At 41.1% G+C, this 21,564-nt stretch overlaps 1 protein-coding gene across 1 annotated transcript in view; it reads right to left on the bottom strand.

Moving 5' to 3' along the window:
- CDH12 (cadherin 12) overlaps positions 1-21,564 on the bottom strand; it is a 245,474-nt gene that overhangs the window by 205,245 nt on the left and 18,665 nt on the right. Inside the window, exon 2 of the mRNA XM_019541947.1 lies at positions 17,835-17,881. Coding sequence (XP_019397492.1) covers positions 17,835-17,881 — 47 coding nt within the window. The remainder of the gene's footprint in view (positions 1-17,834; positions 17,882-21,564) is intronic.

Below are 21,564 nucleotides of genomic sequence, written 5' to 3' on the forward strand. Positions count from 1 at the left end.
CCTTCTTGTCAGTACAGAGGCAGAAAAGGATCTTGGAGTCATCACTGACTCCAAGATGAACATGGGCCGGCAGTGTGGGGAGGCAGTTAGGAAGGCCAACTGCACCTTGTCATGCATCCACAGATGCATCTCAAGCAGGTCCAAGGAGGTGATCCTTCCCCTCCATGCAGTACTGGTCAGGCCCCAGCTGGAGTATTGCATCCAGTTCTAGGCGCTGCACTTCAAGAGGGATGTGGACAGTATGGAGAGGGTCCAGAGGAGGGCCATTCGCATGATCAGGGGGCAGCAGGGAAGGCCTTATGGAGGAGAGGCTATGGGACCTGAACCTGTTCAGCCTCCACAAGAGAAGGCTGAGGGGGGATCTAGGTGGCCTGTTACAAACTAGTCAGAGGGGACTAGCAGGCACTGGGGAAGTCACTGTTTCCCCGAGAACTACCAGGAGTGACCAGGAATAATGGTCATACGCTGGCAGAGGGTAGATTTAGGCTAGATATCAGGACGTGCTACTTCACGGTCAGGGCGGCTAGGATCTGGAACCAACTTCCTATAGAAGTGGTGCAGGCTCCTACCCTGGGGGTGTTTAAGAGGAGGTTAGATGTATACCTTGCTGGAGTCATTTGACCCCAGTACTCTTTCCTGCCATGGCAGGGGGTCAGATTCGGTGATCTGCTCAGGTCCCTTCCAACCCTAGAAACTATGAAACTATGCTTCCAAATTGGCACCAAAAGTCACTGCCAATTCATCAGAAGCTGTGATAGGTTTAAACTTCCAGTTTTTAGCTGAGCAGCAAAGAGAGGGCAAATAATGTTGGTGAATGGACTCTTCCTCTATGCAGCTAGCTTTCAGGCATGATACTAGAAAATTCTCTCTCCCTCCATTCTGTTTTCACAAAAAACGGTGTGGGGGTTTTTTTGGGGGAGGAGGCAGGAGCATGAGGTATGCAAGAAAATACAGTATTATAGACAGAGTGGGAAAAACATTTAGTGGTCTAAAGGCTGAGATTCTTGTTCCAATACATAAATATGTGAATAAAAAAGTAGCGTTGAAACAGCACTATGCTTCTAAAAGCGAAACAGTTCCTTCTGCACAGACAGTATTAAGACAACTTCATTTTGTGTTTCAGTTCAGGTTAAGAATAATAACTAAAAAGGAAAAAAATCGTAGAGACAAAGACAGAACACAGTAATACACAATAATAATTCTATTTCTGAACCAACAACAGAGTGACAACTGCCTAAGATTCCCCTCTAGGCTAGGGACAGAAGTTACACATAAAATGATTCAAGTGATCAGAAACTGGTTTAAACCTGTAACACAACAGAAACCCAATAAACAGAACCAGTCTCAAAATGGCTGAAATTGGTTTAAGATAAACCTGGATGAATGTAGTATCAGACTTAACTGATTTGAGTCAAACCAGGTTATGAAACTTCTGTCCCAGACCCCTTCCTACTTCAAGTTAAATCACAGTCCTCCAGCATGCTAGCCCTGGGCTGGGCTATGCTGTCTGCTCTAGAGAGCAGGGCTAGCCCCATCCCTCTGCTCTCTAGCTGGAGCAGTGAGGGCTGGTTGGCAAGGTGGGGGGGGCAAACCTGGCCAGGGATGCAATCCAGTCTACAGGGGGGACTGCCCCCCACTCCAGGCAAACCCTGGCTGGAGGATGTGGTTAGGGAGGGGAGTTAAACACCCTTTACCCTGCTCAAACTTGCTGCTGGTTGTGGACTACAAATCCTGGAGGCATCTGGAAGCAGGAAGGGGAAGTGATGAGCAACCCTGCAGAGTCCTGCTGCTGTAGTTGTGGACTGCAAATCCCAGAGTCATGCTCTAGCATCCCCCCAGCTTCTGACCCAAGTCATTGCAGGCATGTGGCTGCATTTCCTGACTTAAAGGTAAATGTCTGTTCACTTCTGTTTCAATTTAATCTGTGCAGTTTAAACTAACCTGCAAAGACTGAATTGATTCAGCCTCAGGCTTTTTGACTGTCTGTACCTAGCCCTAGAATAGACAAAACCATGCCTGAACATTTAAAGGCAGGGTATTCATTAAAATCACACCTCTGTTCAAAAACGTAATTCATAGAATAATATAAAAGTTGGGCTGGAAGGAACCATTGGAAGTCATGTAACCCAACTTCATGGCTGAGGCAGGATCATCTCTATGTAAACTGTCACATGCAAATCTTTGTCTAACCTATTACTAAAATTACACAAATCAACCCTGTCACACAACTACAAAGCATAGGATCTAACCTGTCACATGTAAAGCAAGGGGACAATGGCAGTCAGTGTCCCAATGCTGCGAGGATTGTTAAAATATGCTTTAGAGATTTACTAAAGTAGGCCAACCAGTGAATACTGTCCCTGTGACCAATAGTGTTGAAGTGATGGTGCTGCTGTGGTGGTCCAGGAAATATACAAGCAGCAAGTTTTTGTGGGCCAACAGCATAGATGGGCTTTCAGGTATCACAGTACTCTTTCCTTGTATGAGAGTAAGGAAAGGGTACTGTGATACCCAAAAGCTTGTCTAAATTTATTCCACCTATGCAGTTGGTACAATAATAGCTATCACCCACAAAATCTCATTCCTATGAGTGACATTTGACTTTTGTGTCTCCAGCTGTGCATAAAAGTAATGGAATATAGGACCACAAAGAAAGTGAGCCTCCATCCTTTTTCTTTTCCCGGCCAGAACAGGATTGGTTATATGATGATATTTTTGTGCTTATTATGTTCATGTTGTTATTTATGCGACTCAGTTTACCTCATTAGTCGGTGCACAGAGAATGAAGAGTTAAGTGCCAGGGCTGGCTACATGGACCTTTAGCATCAACGTTGTCATGGACGCTTTGTTGACATAAGTTACACAAAAGTGAGATGCCCAACATCCAGGAGGTCTCTAGAAGAGATAAACATGACAGTGGAAGAGCAGGCTAGGGGAAGTAGCCTGGCATCTCTAGGCAGAGGAGTCTGGGATCAGAGATGAGTGGAGGATTTCTTGGGTGCTCAGGACTTTGCAGGATGTATTGGGCACAGAGGGACTCCTTAAGCTCTTTGAAAGACAGACAGAAAATCTCTGGCTGAGTGGCCTAGCATTCAAAGGGATCTAAAGATATATTCTACTTTAAAGCAAAGGCACAGTATAAGATCTAGGAATGCCTTGGTGTAGGTCCATCTCTGAGGAAAACCTATAGTTAGCTTACCAGAATGATAGCATGTTAATATATGAACATTTTTTCCAGACAAAATTCCACTATAATATCACAGTAAGAGGAGGACTAAAACATATATTGCACCTGTGCAGTCTTCTGATTCCCTTTCAGTATGCACAGTGTTGGCACTATGCACTGAAACAGCATTGATTTAAGCCCAGTGTATTAGAAGAAGTCAAAGACGTTAAAGGGATTATAAAAGCTTGTACTTAATTTGACATTGATTGAGACTTTAAACAGCAAATAAATCATTCACTGCCTTGTTATTTATTTATTTAACCTTTCTGTTACATTCCAGCAAAATTGTATGCAGTTCTAGAACAAAAGCCTTTTAAATTGTATTGGTAAAGCTTAGGGTAAAATTCTGCACATGCTATACCACCTCCTTAACTAGAAATAACGTAAGCACCTTAATGTGACTATGCCTGGGTGCTAATAGGCCCTGTTTGACAGGCTTGAGTATTCATCCTTCCCAGAGTCTGGTACCCCTAGTGGCTCGGCTGGCCTGTCCTCCTCCACCCCTAAACCACAATCCAGTTCTCCAGTTTTTAAGCATTGCCAAAACATGAACACAAGCAAACCACTTTCCAACTAAAGGTCAACCCAGTTTGGCTTCTTGCCTCACTGCACACCCTAAACTCCCCTTGGCTTTCTCCGTGCAGCCCAAGGAACCACTTAAATGTCAGCTGGTCCATCTCCTGCTGTCCTCTCATTCAGAAGATATTCTCCTTGCTACCTGCAGGGTCAGACTCCTCCTTCTAGCTCTCAGGCCCTAGTTTTATGTGCCCCAGAGCTCCACACCTTCCTTTCAACTGGATTTCCACACACAGCAGGTTCCACCTTGTTTGATAATCAGCCTGCCCCCACCTGCTGCAACTTCTACTTGATCTAATGAGATTTGGCTGTTCTTGCCCTGCAAGGATAAGCCCCAACCTTGAGGTCTCAGTTCTTGTTGGGGCTGGCAGTTGTAGCCATTGGCCTCTGCAGGTTACAAAAGTCCTGCTCCTTCTCTAGGTGCAGTTAACAGGGTTGAGGTTCCTTGTTGCATCCTACCTATCAATAGAGCACATTAGTATGGAGGTAGCTCTACACATAAGCAACTTCAAATTTGGGAAGTAGCCACAGGAAACAACTATGGTATGCTTCATGAGACACTGCATCAAACTACACTGAGGTGGTAAGGGATGTACCCCATGTTCTTTTGGCTTTAAAATTTGCCATATATGGATTATATAAGTTTCCTCTTATTTATCTTCATGTTATCTTCTTCACTGGTTATCTGGCAAACAGCTACAATGCCCCTTTTTCTCACAGCTGAAATTAAAAACAACAAGTACCTTGCACTTGTCAGTGTTGAAACTCATCCTGTTCTCATCCACCTACCCCTGTAACCTGTCTAAGTCCAATTGCAGCCTATTCCTCCCTGCTAGTGTGTCCACTTCCCCCACATCTTAGTGTCATCCATGAATTTGAACAGGGTGCTTTTTACCCCCTTGTCCAAGTCACTGATGAAGATGTTGAATTGTGTGGGACCGAGCCCTGCGGAACTCCACTGCCCACATCCTTCCAAGTCAAAAATGACCCATCCACCACCATTCTCTGGGTACGGCCCTCCAGCCAGTTAGTGACCCATTTGATTGTGTTAGTGACCCATGTGACTCATAAATAAGATGACCAAGTCTCTTTATTATTTTACTGAAGAGGGAGGAAAATTAGCTGAATTTTGATCACAAAGTTCAAACATATTAGTTTTATCAGTTAAACTATATTGTCAAGAATTTGGGGCCAACAAATGATTTCTCCTATCACTGTCTAATCTGATCTAGAATATCCTCTGGGACGATATTTGCCTTTTCTCCTTCTCCCTCTCTCACCCTCTCTCATTTGTATTCGTCCCCCAACACTTGTCCAATAAAATCAAGGTAACTTAGCAGCTAAGACTGAATTATGCTTAGTTGACATGGGAGTACAGCACAGAAGAGAACTTTTAAAAACCTCTCTTGTGCTTCTGCATATAGCTAACAATTTCTGGCCTCCTGTACTCCACCAGGCATGGACTATGCACAGCATACCACACATACTGGCCAAAATAGTTTCATAAAAACAGTTTTAACTCTATAATAGATGGAGTTTGACATAAAGCACAGAGTTAAGATGTTAATCCAAGTCATAACTTGTCTGCATTTCAGATCAGATTCAGATTTGGAGTTTGGTTAATACTTATCTTCTAATTTGATTGAGCCCAAGTACACAACTGAAAGCATAGGGTTATTCTATAATGGGAGATCTGGTGGTCAGTCCTTTACTAGGGTCCCCTGTTCTGCAAACAAGATTCTATGACTGAATTTTTCTAGTGTATTTCTAATTTCCAAAATCCCCATTGACTTCAATAATTTCAACATTTATCATCAAGAACTTGTGTTGTGACTCAGTTACCAAAAAACTACCTTAGTAGCACACAGCTCAAAGCAAAGCCGAACAAAACATAAAGGATAAGTAAAATCTCCTTCCCATGATGCTCAGGACAACTGAAAAAGCCTTCTCATCTTCACCAGTTCAGTTCTTCCCTCACTATCCCTGATGTCAAATAGTAGTTGTTGGAGAGGATGTACCATTCTAGCAGTAATAATAAAAGATGGAGTGGAATTAAAGATAAATGACCTCATCATTGGTGACTATTTTAAAACCGCATCCTGGATACAGCATTAAGTAACTCATCACCCTTTGGAGGTTGCACTAGAAAAGCCATTGTGGAGGTAACATTTGCAACCAGCACTCATGGGAGCAGCTATCAGGTAGCTTGTTTGTGGAACTAAACTCCATGCCTAGGTACAGACATTCAAATAGCTTGAGATAGAATTGACTTAAGTTATGTGGTTTTCTGTAAGTGGCACAGTTAAGATTGGTAGCAAGTGAAACACACATCTGTCCTTTGGTGCAGAGTGGGGAGGGGAAGAAGGGAGGGGAAAGGGCAAATCTTAGCCTGGGTTCTGCCATTTTTAAACCAGTTTATATGTGCCAAAAACTTTTGTTCTGTTATAGATATAGAACAGTTTCTGATCACTTATACCAGTAAAAGTGTAATGTCCGTACCTGGTCCACAGGATAGAAATCCTCCCGTACTATGCATTTGTATAGTATCTAGTACAAAGGGCACCTGACACTATGTTAGCAACTGGATCCTTTGGAAGCTACAAAACAGCAAACAAGTAAGAAGTAGAGGCCCCACAACCTTCTTAAATGAGGCACTTTGACATATTTCTACAATGACTCGTTTTCAGTCACTTAGCTGACAATTTTTGCCTCAAACATTACTCAGAAGGCCAGTGAAATACAGTTTTAATAATGGCTGATTAACAGCAGAGTTACATTTCAGGCAACATGTCCCAAGATGTACTGTCTGTCTGAGCTCAAAATAAGAGGAGTAGGAGAAGCTGTCACAGAAAGAGAAGCACCAGAGTGTTTTGGAGCTAGCAAAGGATAACATGAACATTTTGGATGAAGCAAAAGGGAAATGCATGGGGAATGCATGACTTGAAGGTCTGTTAGGGTGCCAGTCCATGCATCATGATGTTGGTGCTTACTTTTGCATGTGGCATGATGACAGAACTACCACAGTAATCAGTAGGAGTGGAGTACATACTGTTGTCAGGATCAGGCCAAGTTGAGATGAGAGCTATATTAATTTCAAGCTCCATTAGGAACAGGAAAATATATCATGGATATAACTGGTAGTGGTATACATCTTATTTCCAAGCTTTAAAGTATCATAAATAATATTAAAGGGTCTGATCCAGTAATGGTATACTCAAAAATAAGTACCGTTTTCAACTAGCACCAGTGGCTTCATGAAGATTATGCAAGTAGGGAATATTTATGATAGTAAAGCATGAAGAATTAGAGAGCATACTAAATATATAAATAAAGAGATGCAGCTATATATAAAGTGATGGACATTGCACAGTTTGCAGTTTTTTCTAGTCAGACTCACTGAAATGTTTTGGCAATTCTGCAAGCCCCAAAAAATCTTTCATACTGGAGTGCCTCAACTAATCTGCAATGAAAACTAATAAAAGTAAACTCCTGAGGTATACATGGAATACCAGACATTTTGTTCTTTAGGTCTGGGACTTTCTTCTTTAAACAACTAACATTTACAGAGAACCACATAGAACTTTAAGAAATTATAGAAATCATGCATGAATTGTGAATCCCAAGCACTTTAACTCTTTTTCAGGAAAAGAAAAATTATATTTAAGTGTGTATCACCTGTCTGTTTTCCATATTGATTTTCTCTCTAATATTTTCTTTTTACATAAATAGTAGGGTGGTGTAGAACACCACTGGTCCATTCCGAGGTCTGGATGGAACAGTGTTTTGTATTGAATTTCAAGTCAAAACAGCCTCACTGTTTCACTTTGTTGAAACAGTGAGGCTGTTTTGATGTTTCGACCAACCATCATGGTAGGGAAAAATGTCAGCCCACCTGGGCTGAGTTCCCAACCCCAGCCCCACAATTGGGGTGGCAAAACTCAGTCCAGCTGGGCTGACTTCCTTTCTCAAGCCTGATCCTAGCCCCGGGGATGGGAAGTTAGTCCAGCTGGGCTGACTCCCCATCCCCCACACAATCTAGCACCCTGAATGACTTCCCATCCCTGGCGCTATGGTCACAATGTTTCGACTTTCGAAACATTTTGAGTAGCCTCATTTTGTTTCGATGCTGTTTTGCAGCCCTTTGTTCTGTTTTGATTTTGCTGTTTCGACCTTGAAATGAGTCAAAACAGTGTCAAAAAAAAAGAGCCAGCAAAATTTTCCCAACCCTAATAAACAGTAGCAAGAAGGTTATCATAAACTGCACAGCAGGGATATTTTTGCTACTACTTTTGAAAAAGTTTCATACCTTTATACTAACAAACAAGCAGGGAGAAAAATGAAACCAACAAAACCCTCTGTGGCATTAATTTCATTAGTTTCTACTGTAATGCAGTGTAATAAGACTATTGATTGTCTCTGCTGTTTCCCTGGTTTTGCTAAATTTTGCTGTTGAATTTATGCCCTCTCTATCTACATAAGCATTTTTTCCATTTCCTGTCTTACACTGCATGTTTTTTAAGAAATAATGTAAATAATCTTCAAATCAATTAGTTCAGAGTATAGTGCACTCAGTAGGGCAATTGAAGAGTTGTATAAAATGGAAGAGTAATGATTTTATAAATCCAATAAACTTGTGATGTCTGTAACTGTAGCTCCACTGACCTTTAAAAAAAAACGACTTATGAGTGCTAATTATGGCCAGATCCAATGATGCTCAGATGCAGGGAGAGACAGTTACTTCTTTCAGTGTATTCAAAGAAGCCAGTAATTCTCTGCAGTTTTTGATAAGCTCAGAAGAGAAGGCAACAAGCCAGAAGGGGTCTTTTAAGCCCCTTACCCTCTCATGTCCGCTCTATGAAATAATGGATGCGTTTGTTCTGGATGCACTATAACTTACCTGACTCCATAGAGGCATACCGGGTTCAGCGTAGTGAAATGTGTCCTAGGAAAGTCAACAGCAAAACATTCACTGAATTCAATATAATCCAGTAATAATTAAAGTCTTACTAAATATGGTAAAGCTTCTTCAGCAAGACAAGTCTGAATATTTCTTTCCCCTTCCACATGCATTGGCTTACATCATTCAAGTTTAACTTTGACTTGAAAGTTTTAACAAAACCAAGATCTCAAAACAAAACAAAACGTTAGGTTAACCTATCAGATTTCTTCTCATTTTATGTGAAAACCAGATAAAATACATAAATAATATAGGATTTTGTAGAAAATCATCAAGTGTCCCATATAACCAACTGTGAACTTTTCAAGTTAGGAACAAAACTTGATCAAGACAAGATTGTCATAGCTATAACAGTCAACTTTTACTTGGACTGAAAAAACACTGAAGTGCCTTTACAGTAAATAAGCTATTTAAGAGTTGTCCCTATCTGTTTATTAGCATGAATTAGAGAAAGGATTCTTTCAGTGATAGGAAAACTACAGTTATTGACAGATGCCCCCCTGCTGAGGTTTAGCTACAGCTGCAAACTATAAGCCTGGAAGCCATGTTCCAAGAAGCTTCAATATCTCTTCTGCTCTGTTCACACTAGTGGAAGGATTTTCTCAACACAATAAATGGTCAGTGCACCATCTACTTAAATCTAAAATGAGAATTGGCTATTAAATATTAATAGTTCATGAGCTACAGACCTTCTAGTCAGCATGGAATACTTATGTCCACTGCTGTCTTAAGTTCCTTTTTCCTTGCTTTAGAACACATTCCTCTAATTAGCTGGTATAAGAGTCATATTCTACATTTGTAAAAAACAAAACAAAAAACCCCAACAGTTAAAGAAATATGCTTGGTATGGGAAAATATTTTTATTTGGCCCATTACTAAAATGATTTAGTTTGTAAAGAAAATAGCATTGCATGTCAGAACATGACCTTTGAGATAGTAGTAGCTGTGAATTTGCATTGAATTACTTCCCTTTACAAAGAGAGATTGGTGTCCAGGTTAGACTGAAGTCAGGAAGAAGACAGGGCATGTCTTAGGGCCCATCCAGATAAAGGCATGAGAGAATCTAATATGCAACCTACATAATCATGCTTCCTGCCATGCCACACATGCATGGCAGGAGGCATGATTGTAGAATCACAAATGAGGTGATCACAAACCCAGGACCCCTCTATATTAGCATGTAGAAATTCCCATGGCTGAGAGTCTCCTCAGCTCATGGGGCTCCCATGTGTGGAGATGCACCAGGCATCCCTATAGCTAGGAGCCTGAAGCTGATATGATCTCCCAACCACAGCGGCACTCTATTTCCCTCAAATCACTGGTAAACCACAAGTCAAAGGGGTGCTGGGAGCCAGTATCAGTTGGGAAGGGCTCAAGGGGGCATAATAGCCCCCCAGGTGGGTGGTCTGATCACCTGATGGGGATCCCAGCCACAGGGCCCCCTGGCCACATGTTCAGTTAATGGTGTGATAGGAAGCAGCTACAAAGTTAATACAAGTATTTTGTGAAAAAAACTTTGTAGCTAATTCCTCTTTTTATCATACCTTTAATTGATTGAACATATGGTCAGGTGACCACTTAAGGCATAATTACCTAGTTAATTATGTCTTAAGTGTAACATGTAGATGGGACCATAGGGCATTTATACACATACATTTGTCTGCTCTGACATGCCAAAAATCCAATGCATCAGAGCAGACAAGATTAATAGCGTCTACACCACACATGAGCTGATGTGCCCAGAATTTGTACAGATGGTGAATATATGTCAGTGATGAAACTATGGCAGTGAGCATTTTTGAACTAACACACCTTTGACACACCTTTCTCTGATCCCAGGGTTCCCGGGCACAGAGAATGTCAGAGCATGGTTTTCAAAGTTCTGGAGAGCAATGAGCCAAGACTGGGGAGATACTCCCTGGGCTCATGGTGCCCCCACCCCCATCTGCCTGTAGAGACTGAGGATGGGGTGGGGAGCAGGAATTGATGCCGCCCCAAGCCCAACTGGATAGGGGACAGCTATGTCCTAGACCCCAAGACTGCCCCATGACACTCAACTGAGCGTCAAGATTTTTCATGGGCCAAATCCAACCTGCCAACCATTCAATTTAGGACATGATACAAATGATCAACAAAGATGTTACTCACATGTAGAATAACATTGTGACTCTTTTACTGTACTGTTACATCAATTGAATAGAATATGTGGCTGAGTTAATGTTTAAGGCACAAGTTAAAGGTTAACAGTTTCTTAAATGTAATGTGTGTCAGGGGTCTAAAGGCACCACCCTACGCTACCTTCTACTCTTTAAAAAACCCTACCCTACCTTCTGCTCCTTAAAAAATAAGTCTAATATTCAGGATCAATGGTAAAAAAAAAAGTTCACATGCTGCAATATTAAAAGAGAGAAAATAATGTATTTCACTCACCAAAGAACAGAGAAGCTGCACTACAAATGAGCTAGCCTAAGCAAACATTTTAAACCAACCTTAGTAGAAGATAATGAATCTTAACCATACTTGAGGACAGCTGTAAAGAAACTCATGTTCACTAATGAGATCACAGCACACTCATATCTATTTGAAATTAGATTAGTTAATACTAAATTAATTAGCATATGTTTCTTAGTGAAAATCTTACTTTAATATTTGTACCTTAAATTGATCCATACTTAACAATGGAAAATAATGAAATCTAATTTATATTGGACAATAAGTCAATTACTGCAGTAAGGGAATTTTTTCATAGCACTTGTTATGTAAACTAACTTTGTTTTTGTTTCCACCAAATCAAATTAGGGACAGGTGGTTGCATTTATTAGCTAATGAGTTTGGAAGAAATTAGTCTGAACCTCTCCTCCCCCGCCCCATATCTACATTTTTATGGGAAAATAATTTAAAACTGAAACTACCAGATCATTGCAGTGCTGCTCTTCATAAAATACTATTAAGATTGTACATAAATTTTCTGTTTACATTTATTTCAGAACATTTATTATGATAACCTGTTTTAGAAAATTAAATATTATTTGAATGCAATATAAGAACTATATTATCATGTAAAAATAACACCATATTAATCTTTTAAGAGCCAGATTCAACGTAACAGCTCAGAACACAGTTTTCATCCTCATCTGACTGAGAAGACAGGGCTTTTGGCATGCACATAGGTCCTCCTAAAGTTACTGTGAGAGCCCCTATGAAAGTTTCTGCAAGATTATGCTTCAAGCAACATAACTGGTCTTATTATTTATGTTGAGATAACACCTAAATGCATGGCATCTGAAGCAAGTTATATGGGCTCTAATGTATCAGACACCATTCATCTATGCAATAAGCATTTCCTTGTCCTTAAGGCTAGGAACAGACATTCAAAAAGCTTGAGCCTGAATTGATTCAATCTTTACAGGTTAGTGTAACTTGACTAGGCTGAACTGATCTGTAACTGGACAGACATTTTCTCTGGACTGAAGAAAATCAGGCACATGCCTGCAGTGGCTCAGACTAGAAGCTGCAGGTCACTGGAGAAGCCCACACATCCCTTATGCAAGCAGCTGAGCTCAGAGGGTCATGGCCAGGCCCTGGCAGGACTCTCTCATTAAGGAGGTCTGCCTGCACTGTCCCAGGCTTTTCCCTGCTGGCTGCTCAAGTTTTGGCAGTGTTGCCAACCCCCAGCCCTGGGTTAGCACTCTGAGGGGGGAGAGGGGAGAAGCGGGGCAGGGTTGCAGTGCATGCTTTTGTTAATGATACAGAGCTTTTCAATCTCCCTCCCTGTTTTGTCATACTGTCTGCAGAAAACTGACAGGCAAGCAAGCCAGCTGGGAGCTGATATTGATAAATCTTTATCACCCAATTAGTAAAACAATGGCCTCCCTCTATTACTTCAAACTTCTTAAACAGTTTACCAGCTGACCTATTGATTAGCTCCAAACAGCCCTAAGCAGTCACTGTTCTGTCTGCCTTGCCCTGTGAAACTGTAGAGACACATACACAGACACCTCTTGGCATTAGCTAGTATACCATGTGCTTAGGGTCCCTGGGGCTGGGGTCCATGCTGTAGGAGATGGGAAGGAGGGAGGGAGGAGGGGATTTCCTGCTTAAGCAGTAAGGTGGGGGCGGGCAGGGGGAAGCCAGACGGACCCTGCTGTGTCTGCTGGAGCCCTATACAGCATTAGCTAGCTCACCACATGCTGGTTATGGTCCACGCTGTGGCAGACAGGAGGAAGGGATCCCTGCTTAATCAGTAAGTTGTGAGGGGGTGTGGGGAGGCCAGCAGACCCTGTTGTGCCTGCAAGTCTGTGCCAAGCTCTAGCCAGGGAGCAGAGGGGAAGGGCCAGCCCTGCTGTGGAGCAGAGAGTCCTGCCCACCCCAGAGAGCATGCCAAGATGCTGGAGCTATCTGGTTTATCTTAAAGCAGCAAGGGGTCTGGGACAGACATTGCATAAACTCAAATCAGTTAAGTCTCATCTACGTTCAACCAGGTTCAGCTCAAACTGGTTTCAGCCATTTTCAAACTGATTTATGTGCACTGAATATCTGTTATGTTATAGATTTAAACCAGTTTCTGATCACTTAACACTGGTTTATGTGCAATGTCTGTCCCTAGCACAAGAAAGGAGAATTAAGTGGCTTGATCCTAACAACCTCGAAGCCCCTGACTTTAGTAAGAGCAGGAACAAGCCCTAAGTATACAACCTCCCAATTTTGTAGACTCATCTGTCTACAGTCTGCCTTTCTGATCACAACAAAAAATCTATGTTTATTATATTATATCCTGGGCCACCAACATACCTACTTAAGGCTGAGATTTTTGCCCTAACACTATATTTACCAAGAGATTGATTTAGAGGTATCAAGGGAAAACACTCAATTATGAATCACATTTTTAAGCTTCTGGAAGAGAGTCATCACTCACTGGCATCCAGCCGGTTTTGTTTTGACCATTGTAAAATATGCTTTGAAAAATCATCTAGCATAGATGAAGGAAAATATTTAAACAAAAATAAGCTTTTGATTTACTATATGTATGCCTTAAAAGTGCATATTTTTCATTTTAATGATATGTCTACAAGAAGCACGCTTTGGTATTATGGGATCCCAAGTACCTGTCATAGAATGGAATTTGGTACTCTAAAATTATGAATAAATTGTACCCCAGCACAATATCAACCTTATGAAGGTACTGCTCTTGTTATAACAAAAAAAAAATGCACTCTATATTTTCTACAAATATTTACTTGAAGAACAGAAAATTGGTGATGGGGTTTCTGTTGAGGATTTGGTTCATAAATACTCAAAAGATTTCTTAGCTAATCCTTGGGTAAAAATTAGTCAACTGCTGAGGAAGAGTATTATATTTCTACTGAATCATGACTTAACCAGTGCACTTGAAGGAAGCAGAATAGATGCACAGGAAAGTGCCCAGAAGGAGGCAACAAAATTGTTAGGGGGCTGGAACACGTGACTTATGTGCAGGGACATACCTAAATTATGGAAGTATGTTGCACAATGGCTCCTTTAATCTTGTTTTTTTCACCATGTACCCCTCACTCCCCATGTCACTGATTGGTGGAGGGGCTCTGGAGGCCCCACTGCTGTCTGCTGATCAGCTGGGAGGCAGATCTATGTAATATTTAAAACCATGCTTTTTGTCTCCTGGCCAAACAGCAGTGAGTGGCATTTGGTGGTGCTGCCCAGGCAGCATGTAGGAAGTAGACATAGCAAAAAGAGCGAGATTAAGGAAGACACTGCACAGTGCACTTCTGCTGCAACTTAGGTAGGTCCCTGCTATCAGGAGAGGCTGAGGGAACTGGTCTTATTTAGCCTGGAGAACAAAAGATTTAGGGGAGATTTAATAGCAGCTTTCAACTACCTGGAAGGTGCTTCCAACGAAAATGGAGCTAGACTGTTTTTAGTAGTGGCAGATGACAGAATAAGGAGCAATGGTCCCAAGTTGCAGCAAGGGAAGTTTAGGTTAGATGTAAGAAAAAGCTCTTTCTCTAGGTAGTAAACCACTTTAATAGATTACCAGTGGAGGTTGTGGAGTCTCCATCGTGAGAGGTTTTTAAGACCCAGATAGATAAAGCCTTGGTGGAGACGATATAGTTGGAGAGTGTCCTGGTTTGAGCAGGGGCCATGGATTAGATGACCTTCTTCCAACTCCAACTTTCAATGACACATCCTAGCTATGACAAAAAAGAAAAATCTGAATATTAAAGTTCAGTAGAAATATTACTTCAGGGCAATGGTATCTTCACTAGTGGCACAGCCAGGACTTCATCAAACTCAAAACAAAAGCAACATTAATTTGTTTTCTTCCTAGAATTGTGCACCTGCCACAACTAAAGGTATAGCACTTCCATCCTCCCAATTAAACATCTATTATGGTTGCAACTGTATGATGCCCTAGACCACTAGTGAGTTATGGTGGTGTTTGCATGAGCCACTTACCAACAGAGCCAGTTTGGAGCATGTAAAATGGATTTCTAGCTTTATTAAAATATGTTACTTTCTAAATCGTAAAGGTTGCCAGGAATACATATGGCAACATATATCAACTGATAAAAAGTGAAAAGGATAGGAAGCTGGTCTTTACTTCAGCAAGAATAGGTTGCTTGGAACCCAAATTCCTGCTTCCTGCACCATATAGAAATGACTGGTTGATATAAGAAAATCATTCCAAAGGATTATCTCATTAGTCCTTCTTCAACTCCTGAGACAGGATCTATGCATTACAGCATATTAGTTACAGAATAGTGTCACTTACATTTGCAAGGGAGACAGCAAAAAATTGTTTCTTTGTCTTCATGATAACTGCTTAGGATGTTTTTTTCAATTAGTTTTCTTGGCAAATGGTTAAGCATAGCTTTGACCTATGGCTGGTTAGATACCACCCTGTCAAGGCTCAATCAAGCAGACATACTGAAATATATATATTAATACTGCAACTCAAGTAGTGACCAATCTCAGTTGAGGAAGAGAGTCTTCCTTACTGCTATGATACATTTCATCAGCAGATGTTCATCCTTAACAAGGCAGAAAATCAGTATCACCAGTACATCCACAGTAGCCAAATAAATATCCAGCAAACCTTTCCAAATTAAGTAAATTAGACAAGCCACACAGTTTTATACACAAGTGTCCTAATCACTGCTTGTTCAGGGTATTTAAGCTGATGCTTAACTATTATTTTCCTACAAGGAGGGCAAGGATTTGGAGGTAATAGATGAGGGATGATACCATCCCTGGATGCAATGGGAAGATACCACTCCATGCTGCTAGGTAGGTACCAAGTATCATTTTATCTACAAGCAACATGTTAGCATTTTGCTGAGCAAGTTTTCAAATCTGCATGTTGTCAAGAAGTGCAAAGATAAAAGTACTTTTTAACATGGAGAAACAGGGCAGTCAAACCATTCATTACAAATTCACTGGCACATACTTGGCAGACTCAGCAGTAACATATATTAGTGGAGCATATAAAGCACAAGTGGGTTTGAGAAGCAATACCCTCCTGTCAATGCACTGGAGAATCTGTACGCTGCCCACAAAGACTGTTGATGATTTCTGGAAATGTCCCATATAATCAAGTACATTGGGAGCTGTTCACTACTTCTCAGGTCTCATATATATAATATTGCTTTCATAGAGTAAGAAGCACATTTTATAGAGGGTACCATCACCCATTGCTTACAGAAAGAAAAAAATGAGACACAGAAAGATGATGTAACCTTGGTTAAATAATCAGTTTACTGACTTCCACCACAGTGCTCTAGCTGTATAAAAGTTATCAACTTTGCATGAGTCAGTTTCTGTTCCAGAATTGAAATGTGAATCGTAACTGCCAAAGTTCATACTACTTTGTGGGAGTAACAAAGGAAGAAATATTCCAAGTCAGCCTCAATTCTGACAATCCAAGAAACAAGATTAGAACTAATGAACAAAATGTCTCTTCCTCTGCAAGTTATCTCAATGAAGGGATGAAGATGGGAATAGTAAAGGGAGAGAAATACCAGGATTCTAATGGCATCCCAGGAAAGAGAACTTAAAAAACACTCAGGAAAGGAACAGAATTGATTCAGGACATATATCTTAATTGTTGTTTGAGATTCCCTTTTTTTTTCTAAAGAACAGAGCAATTGGAGTAATCAGAATACAGTGAAACATGTGCAATGCAAAACGTAGTAAATATTTCAAAGAGAAAGAGCAAATTGATTTTACAGATGGAAAAAGCTAAGTATATCAACAATACACAGTTAAAAAGTGTTCAAAGTAAAACAGACAGAATTTTAAACTGGATTCTAAGTACCAGATTCCTCTATTAAGATTTCTGAATAATGCATGCAACCCCTTTCTATCTATTTTTATATTAAAAAGCTTTGGAAGATTAAACTTGTGTTATATATTAGATAAAATTATAATGAATAATTTGGGAAGCATATTTTCAGCAGAAACTACTGGCCTTTAGGAATAAGTGTGCTTTCAAGACCATGAAAGCTATTTTTTCCAGAATGATTTCCACACTTTATAAGTACTTTTACATATTTTTTCTTCCTGAAAACAATTTAATCTTGACAGATTCATTATTCAATTGTGATCCTTCTCACTTCCTTCTTTTTGTTTTTCTTTCAATTTGACTTTGCTTCACATTTCTTTCATTTCATTATTTCCTAAATTAAGTGTATCAGCATATTATTTTTGATTTCTCAATTGCCCCACAATAACCTACTTGTATTGACTTTGTACACTTGCCAGCCTGTAAGTATTTCCTTCAATAAGGTCTTGTCTGTAAATTGTTGTCTTTCTTGTGGCAAAACCCCTTCCTTTAGATCATGTCCTTTTCATTCTCTCTAGAGAGTTATATCAACTTATTAGAAAAAAAGGCTTTAATTTCAACCTCATCAAGTGGCACCCAGATGTAAGGGAAAAATTCAGGCATATGGAACAAACTGCAGTTCTGAGATTGAGACTTGCCAAACAGTGGAATAAGTTATGTTTGTATGAGGACACCTCTGACTTATGCCACTAATGGAAATTCCATAAGGGTTCTTTCTTTAGTGGAATTAGAAAACATACCTGAACCCACTTGGTGTCCCAGCTTGACCAGCCTCCTTTCTTGTACACTGTGGTGAAATTTTTAAAAATTAAAATAAACTAGACATTTAGGGTGCCTGTACATACCACAGGGTTTAATCATCATTAAATTAAATAGGATTATACAATTTAAACTTGTTTAAATAGGCTTAAAAGTTTAAACTTGTTTTAGAGCATTGCATCAGTGTTTGCATACAGTAGGTTTTCAAAAAAAAAATTAAGCTTTGGAGCATTGTATTAGTGTTTGCACACACTCGGTTTTTGAACCAAATAAACCCAGTGAAAGAGTGGGATGGTCCAGCACTGCCCCACCCTGGCCCCAAAACCTCTGACCCCATGTCACGCAGCTGTGAGAGCACAGAGCCAGCAAACGGCACAAGAAAAAAAAAGCAGAATCAATTCCAAAGTAGAAGCAATTCAAAAGAGCGACTACAAAAAAGTTGCTGTACCATCTGGTGGGCAAAGAGACTCATTACATGCCTTTGAGTGCCTTTGTTTTTGCATGCAATTAATCCACGGATGAGACACTTTAATTTGCAATGAGCCAAACTAAACTACACCTGAGGAGTTTTATTTTAAAATACCAGAAAGACCTTTAAAAGTGTCCAGAAAACTTGCTTGTGCAGTCAGACCGTTACAGTGCAAGAAGGGCAAAAAACCATGGTATGTACAAGGGCCCTTAAAGTCACACTTCTAATCACAAGGCTCATGTACGTTATTTATTTCATATATGTTAGCAGTTCCATATAAATTAACTGTGCTTTTACTGACATTTTAACCTATACATTGTTATAGGGAACACCTCAACTGAAGTAAACTAGAGAAAAAAAATACCTCCAATTGTTTAATTTAGTGGTGTGCCTTTCTCAGCAGATTAACTCTTCCCCTTAATGGTCAGTTAGTTAGGGCCAACCCATGCTCTCACTGATGTTTACAGAAAGAATCTAATTGACTTCCGGAGAAACAGGCCTGTCCCTTCTGCATTGTTTATATGGGTATGCCACATGTTTTAAAAAGAGGGGGAAAGTATTGAAAAGCCATTAAAAAAGAAAGAAAAATACATAACCTTAAACTTTTTCTTTTTCATTAACACAGTTTCAGGATTGTTAGTGTCCCTTTAAACAGCAGTGTAATGGGGAAGAGGCGGGGGGGCAGGAGGGGTGACAAGCGCAGCACCTTTGAGGGGATAAGGGAGAAGAGGTGTGAAAATAGCTGTACTAATGACAGTGAGTGATTATGCCACTGGAGTCAGCAGCATGGCATCCAGTGCTACCCTAGGTGCAGGACTGTCCATCTATGCCTGTGCTTTTAACGCCACCATACATATCACAGACAATATTAACTGCCAAGAATTAAAAATATTTCACAATTGAGAGCATATACTTTATGCAGAACTAAATGCTTTAGCAGGATACTGTAATGATGGATGCTGAATGCCAGAAACTGTAATAGAAAGGGAGCAGAGAATGGAAAATTCTGCCACCACCTAAGCATCCACTCTCTGCCAGTGTGTGAGGAGACAGAGGCTTAAATCAGCCTGTGGTCTGACCCAGTATATAGTTTTATGTTCTTGTACTATATACTTTTTCTCTTTCTTGTAAAATTTGACTGTAGAATGAAGCTGTGTCCTATAACTCTGGTTTTGTGTCATTAAGCTCTCTCTAGGTCCAGTTAAATATCATAAGATAGAAAGAAAATACTGCAAAGACTGTAAAGTTTGGTTAAGATTTAAGCAAAAAGAAGCTAAATCTGAACATGACAATGCTGATTTAGGCCACAGTCAATCTGTTTTATTTGTTTAATTCCATTATACTTGATCTGATTAACCTGAAAAGACAATATTAGCCAATTTCTGAAAGACAGGTTTCTTTCTTTTCTTTGTTCAATTGTTCAGAAGAAAATGAAAATTAAAAAAAGGAAAATGAAAAGGCTTCCATTTATTTGGCTTAGCATACAACTTAATGGGCATGTCTACATGAGATGCTACATAGATCATCACTATGGTGATGTAGCATCAGTGGGCACAAACCATGATGCCAATATTACATCACCACAGCTTGTTACTGATACTGTAGATAGCTTGTGCCGGCACTGTGCAGGGCGCCCTACTTCAGAAGGGATGTGGATAAGCTTGAGAGAGTCCAATAGAGAGCCCACCTACATGATCAAAGGCCAAAAGAACAAGTCTTGCAATGAGAGGCTGAGGGACATGGGACTTCAGCCTGGAGAAGAGAAGGCTCAAAGGGTGCACCAGGATCTGGGAGAATGTCTGTTCACCAGGGCTTCCCAAGGGATACCAGCCACAAACTTCTGGAAGCCTGATTCAGACTGGACATAAGGAACACTCTGTACAGTCTGTGTCCAGGGTCTGGAACAGACTACCCCCAGAGGTGGTGCAAGCAACTACTCTGGACTCATTCAAAAGGTGTTTGGATGCTTATCTTGCTGGGATCATTTGACCCCAGCAGACTTCCTGCCTATGGCAGGGGGACTAGACTCAATCTTGTGAGGCCCCATTCAGCCCCTAATGTCTATGAAATCTATTTAGCCCTTACTTTAGTGCAGTATCAAATGACTGTGCAGCACCAAATGCACAGACAGGGGCATGTGTAGATGCACCCCAGTATGTCAATGATCTTCAGCTTACATTTAATTTATAAAACCATGGTAACTTCTATTTAAGGAGAAATATTCTTGTATTACTAACTGCTTATAAAGTTAGTGCTAGCATATGATGAAGTGAAATGGAATTCAACAGGGGGGAATGAAAACATATGTTTTTCTTCTTTGTAACCAAACACTGATGTCATGAAAGGCATTTTCATTAATAGAATATGTCAAAAGCTGTGGGGTATTAGCAGTATTTGAACAAATGTCACCCTTATCTCTTGTATAGGTGCTGCCTTGTTCATCCTGTCCTTAAGTTCATATCACACAACCATTCCCTGCTTCCTGCCTTGCTTTGCACCACGTGGCTCCTGGCTGCATTGCTGGACTGGAGAGCATGGAGCCCCGCTGGTACATGTGTACAGAGGCAGAGTGTGTGTGGGGGGGTGTGTTCAGGCAGGGACAGAGTGTGGGAGGTGTGCAGGAAGGGGCAGAGTTTGGGTGTGGTTGTGTACAGGCAGGGGCAGAGTGTGTGTGTGGTGGGGTGAAGGTGTATGGGGGGTGTGCAGGCAGGGGCAGGATGTGTGTGTGTGGGCAGGCAGGCGCAGAGTGTGGGGGTGTGCAAGAAGGGGCAGAGTGCATGTGTGTGTGTGCACAGGCAGGGACAAAGTGTGTGGGTGTATGTATGCGTGCAGGTGGGGCAGAGCGTGTGTAGGCGGGGAAAGTGTGTGTGTGTGTGCAGTCAGGGGCAGAGTGTGGCAGTGTGGGGGTGTGTGGGCAGAGGCAGATTGTGGGAGTGTGGGTGTGTGCAGGCAGAGCGTGAGGGTGTGCAAGCAGGGGCAGAATGGGTGTGTGTGTGTGCGTGTGCGCATGCATGCATGTAGGCAGGGGTAGAGTGTGTGGGTTTGTGTGACCATAGGATGAGTCCCACATGCACCCCCCCCTTGTACTGCCATACACACTGACCCCCACACCCACAGCTGCTCACACAGCCCAGGCATCCTCCCCCCCACACACAGCCCGCATAAACCCCACACCCACCCACATTCCACATATCCACACACATGCCCACATGCTCCCCCACTCCACATACCCACAGCCCCCC

Source organism: Crocodylus porosus, unplaced genomic scaffold (assembly GCF_001723895.1).
Source record: "Crocodylus porosus isolate Cpor-Errol unplaced genomic scaffold, CroPor_comp1, whole genome shotgun sequence".
Lineage (NCBI taxonomy): Eukaryota > Metazoa > Chordata > Crocodylia > Crocodylidae > Crocodylus > Crocodylus porosus.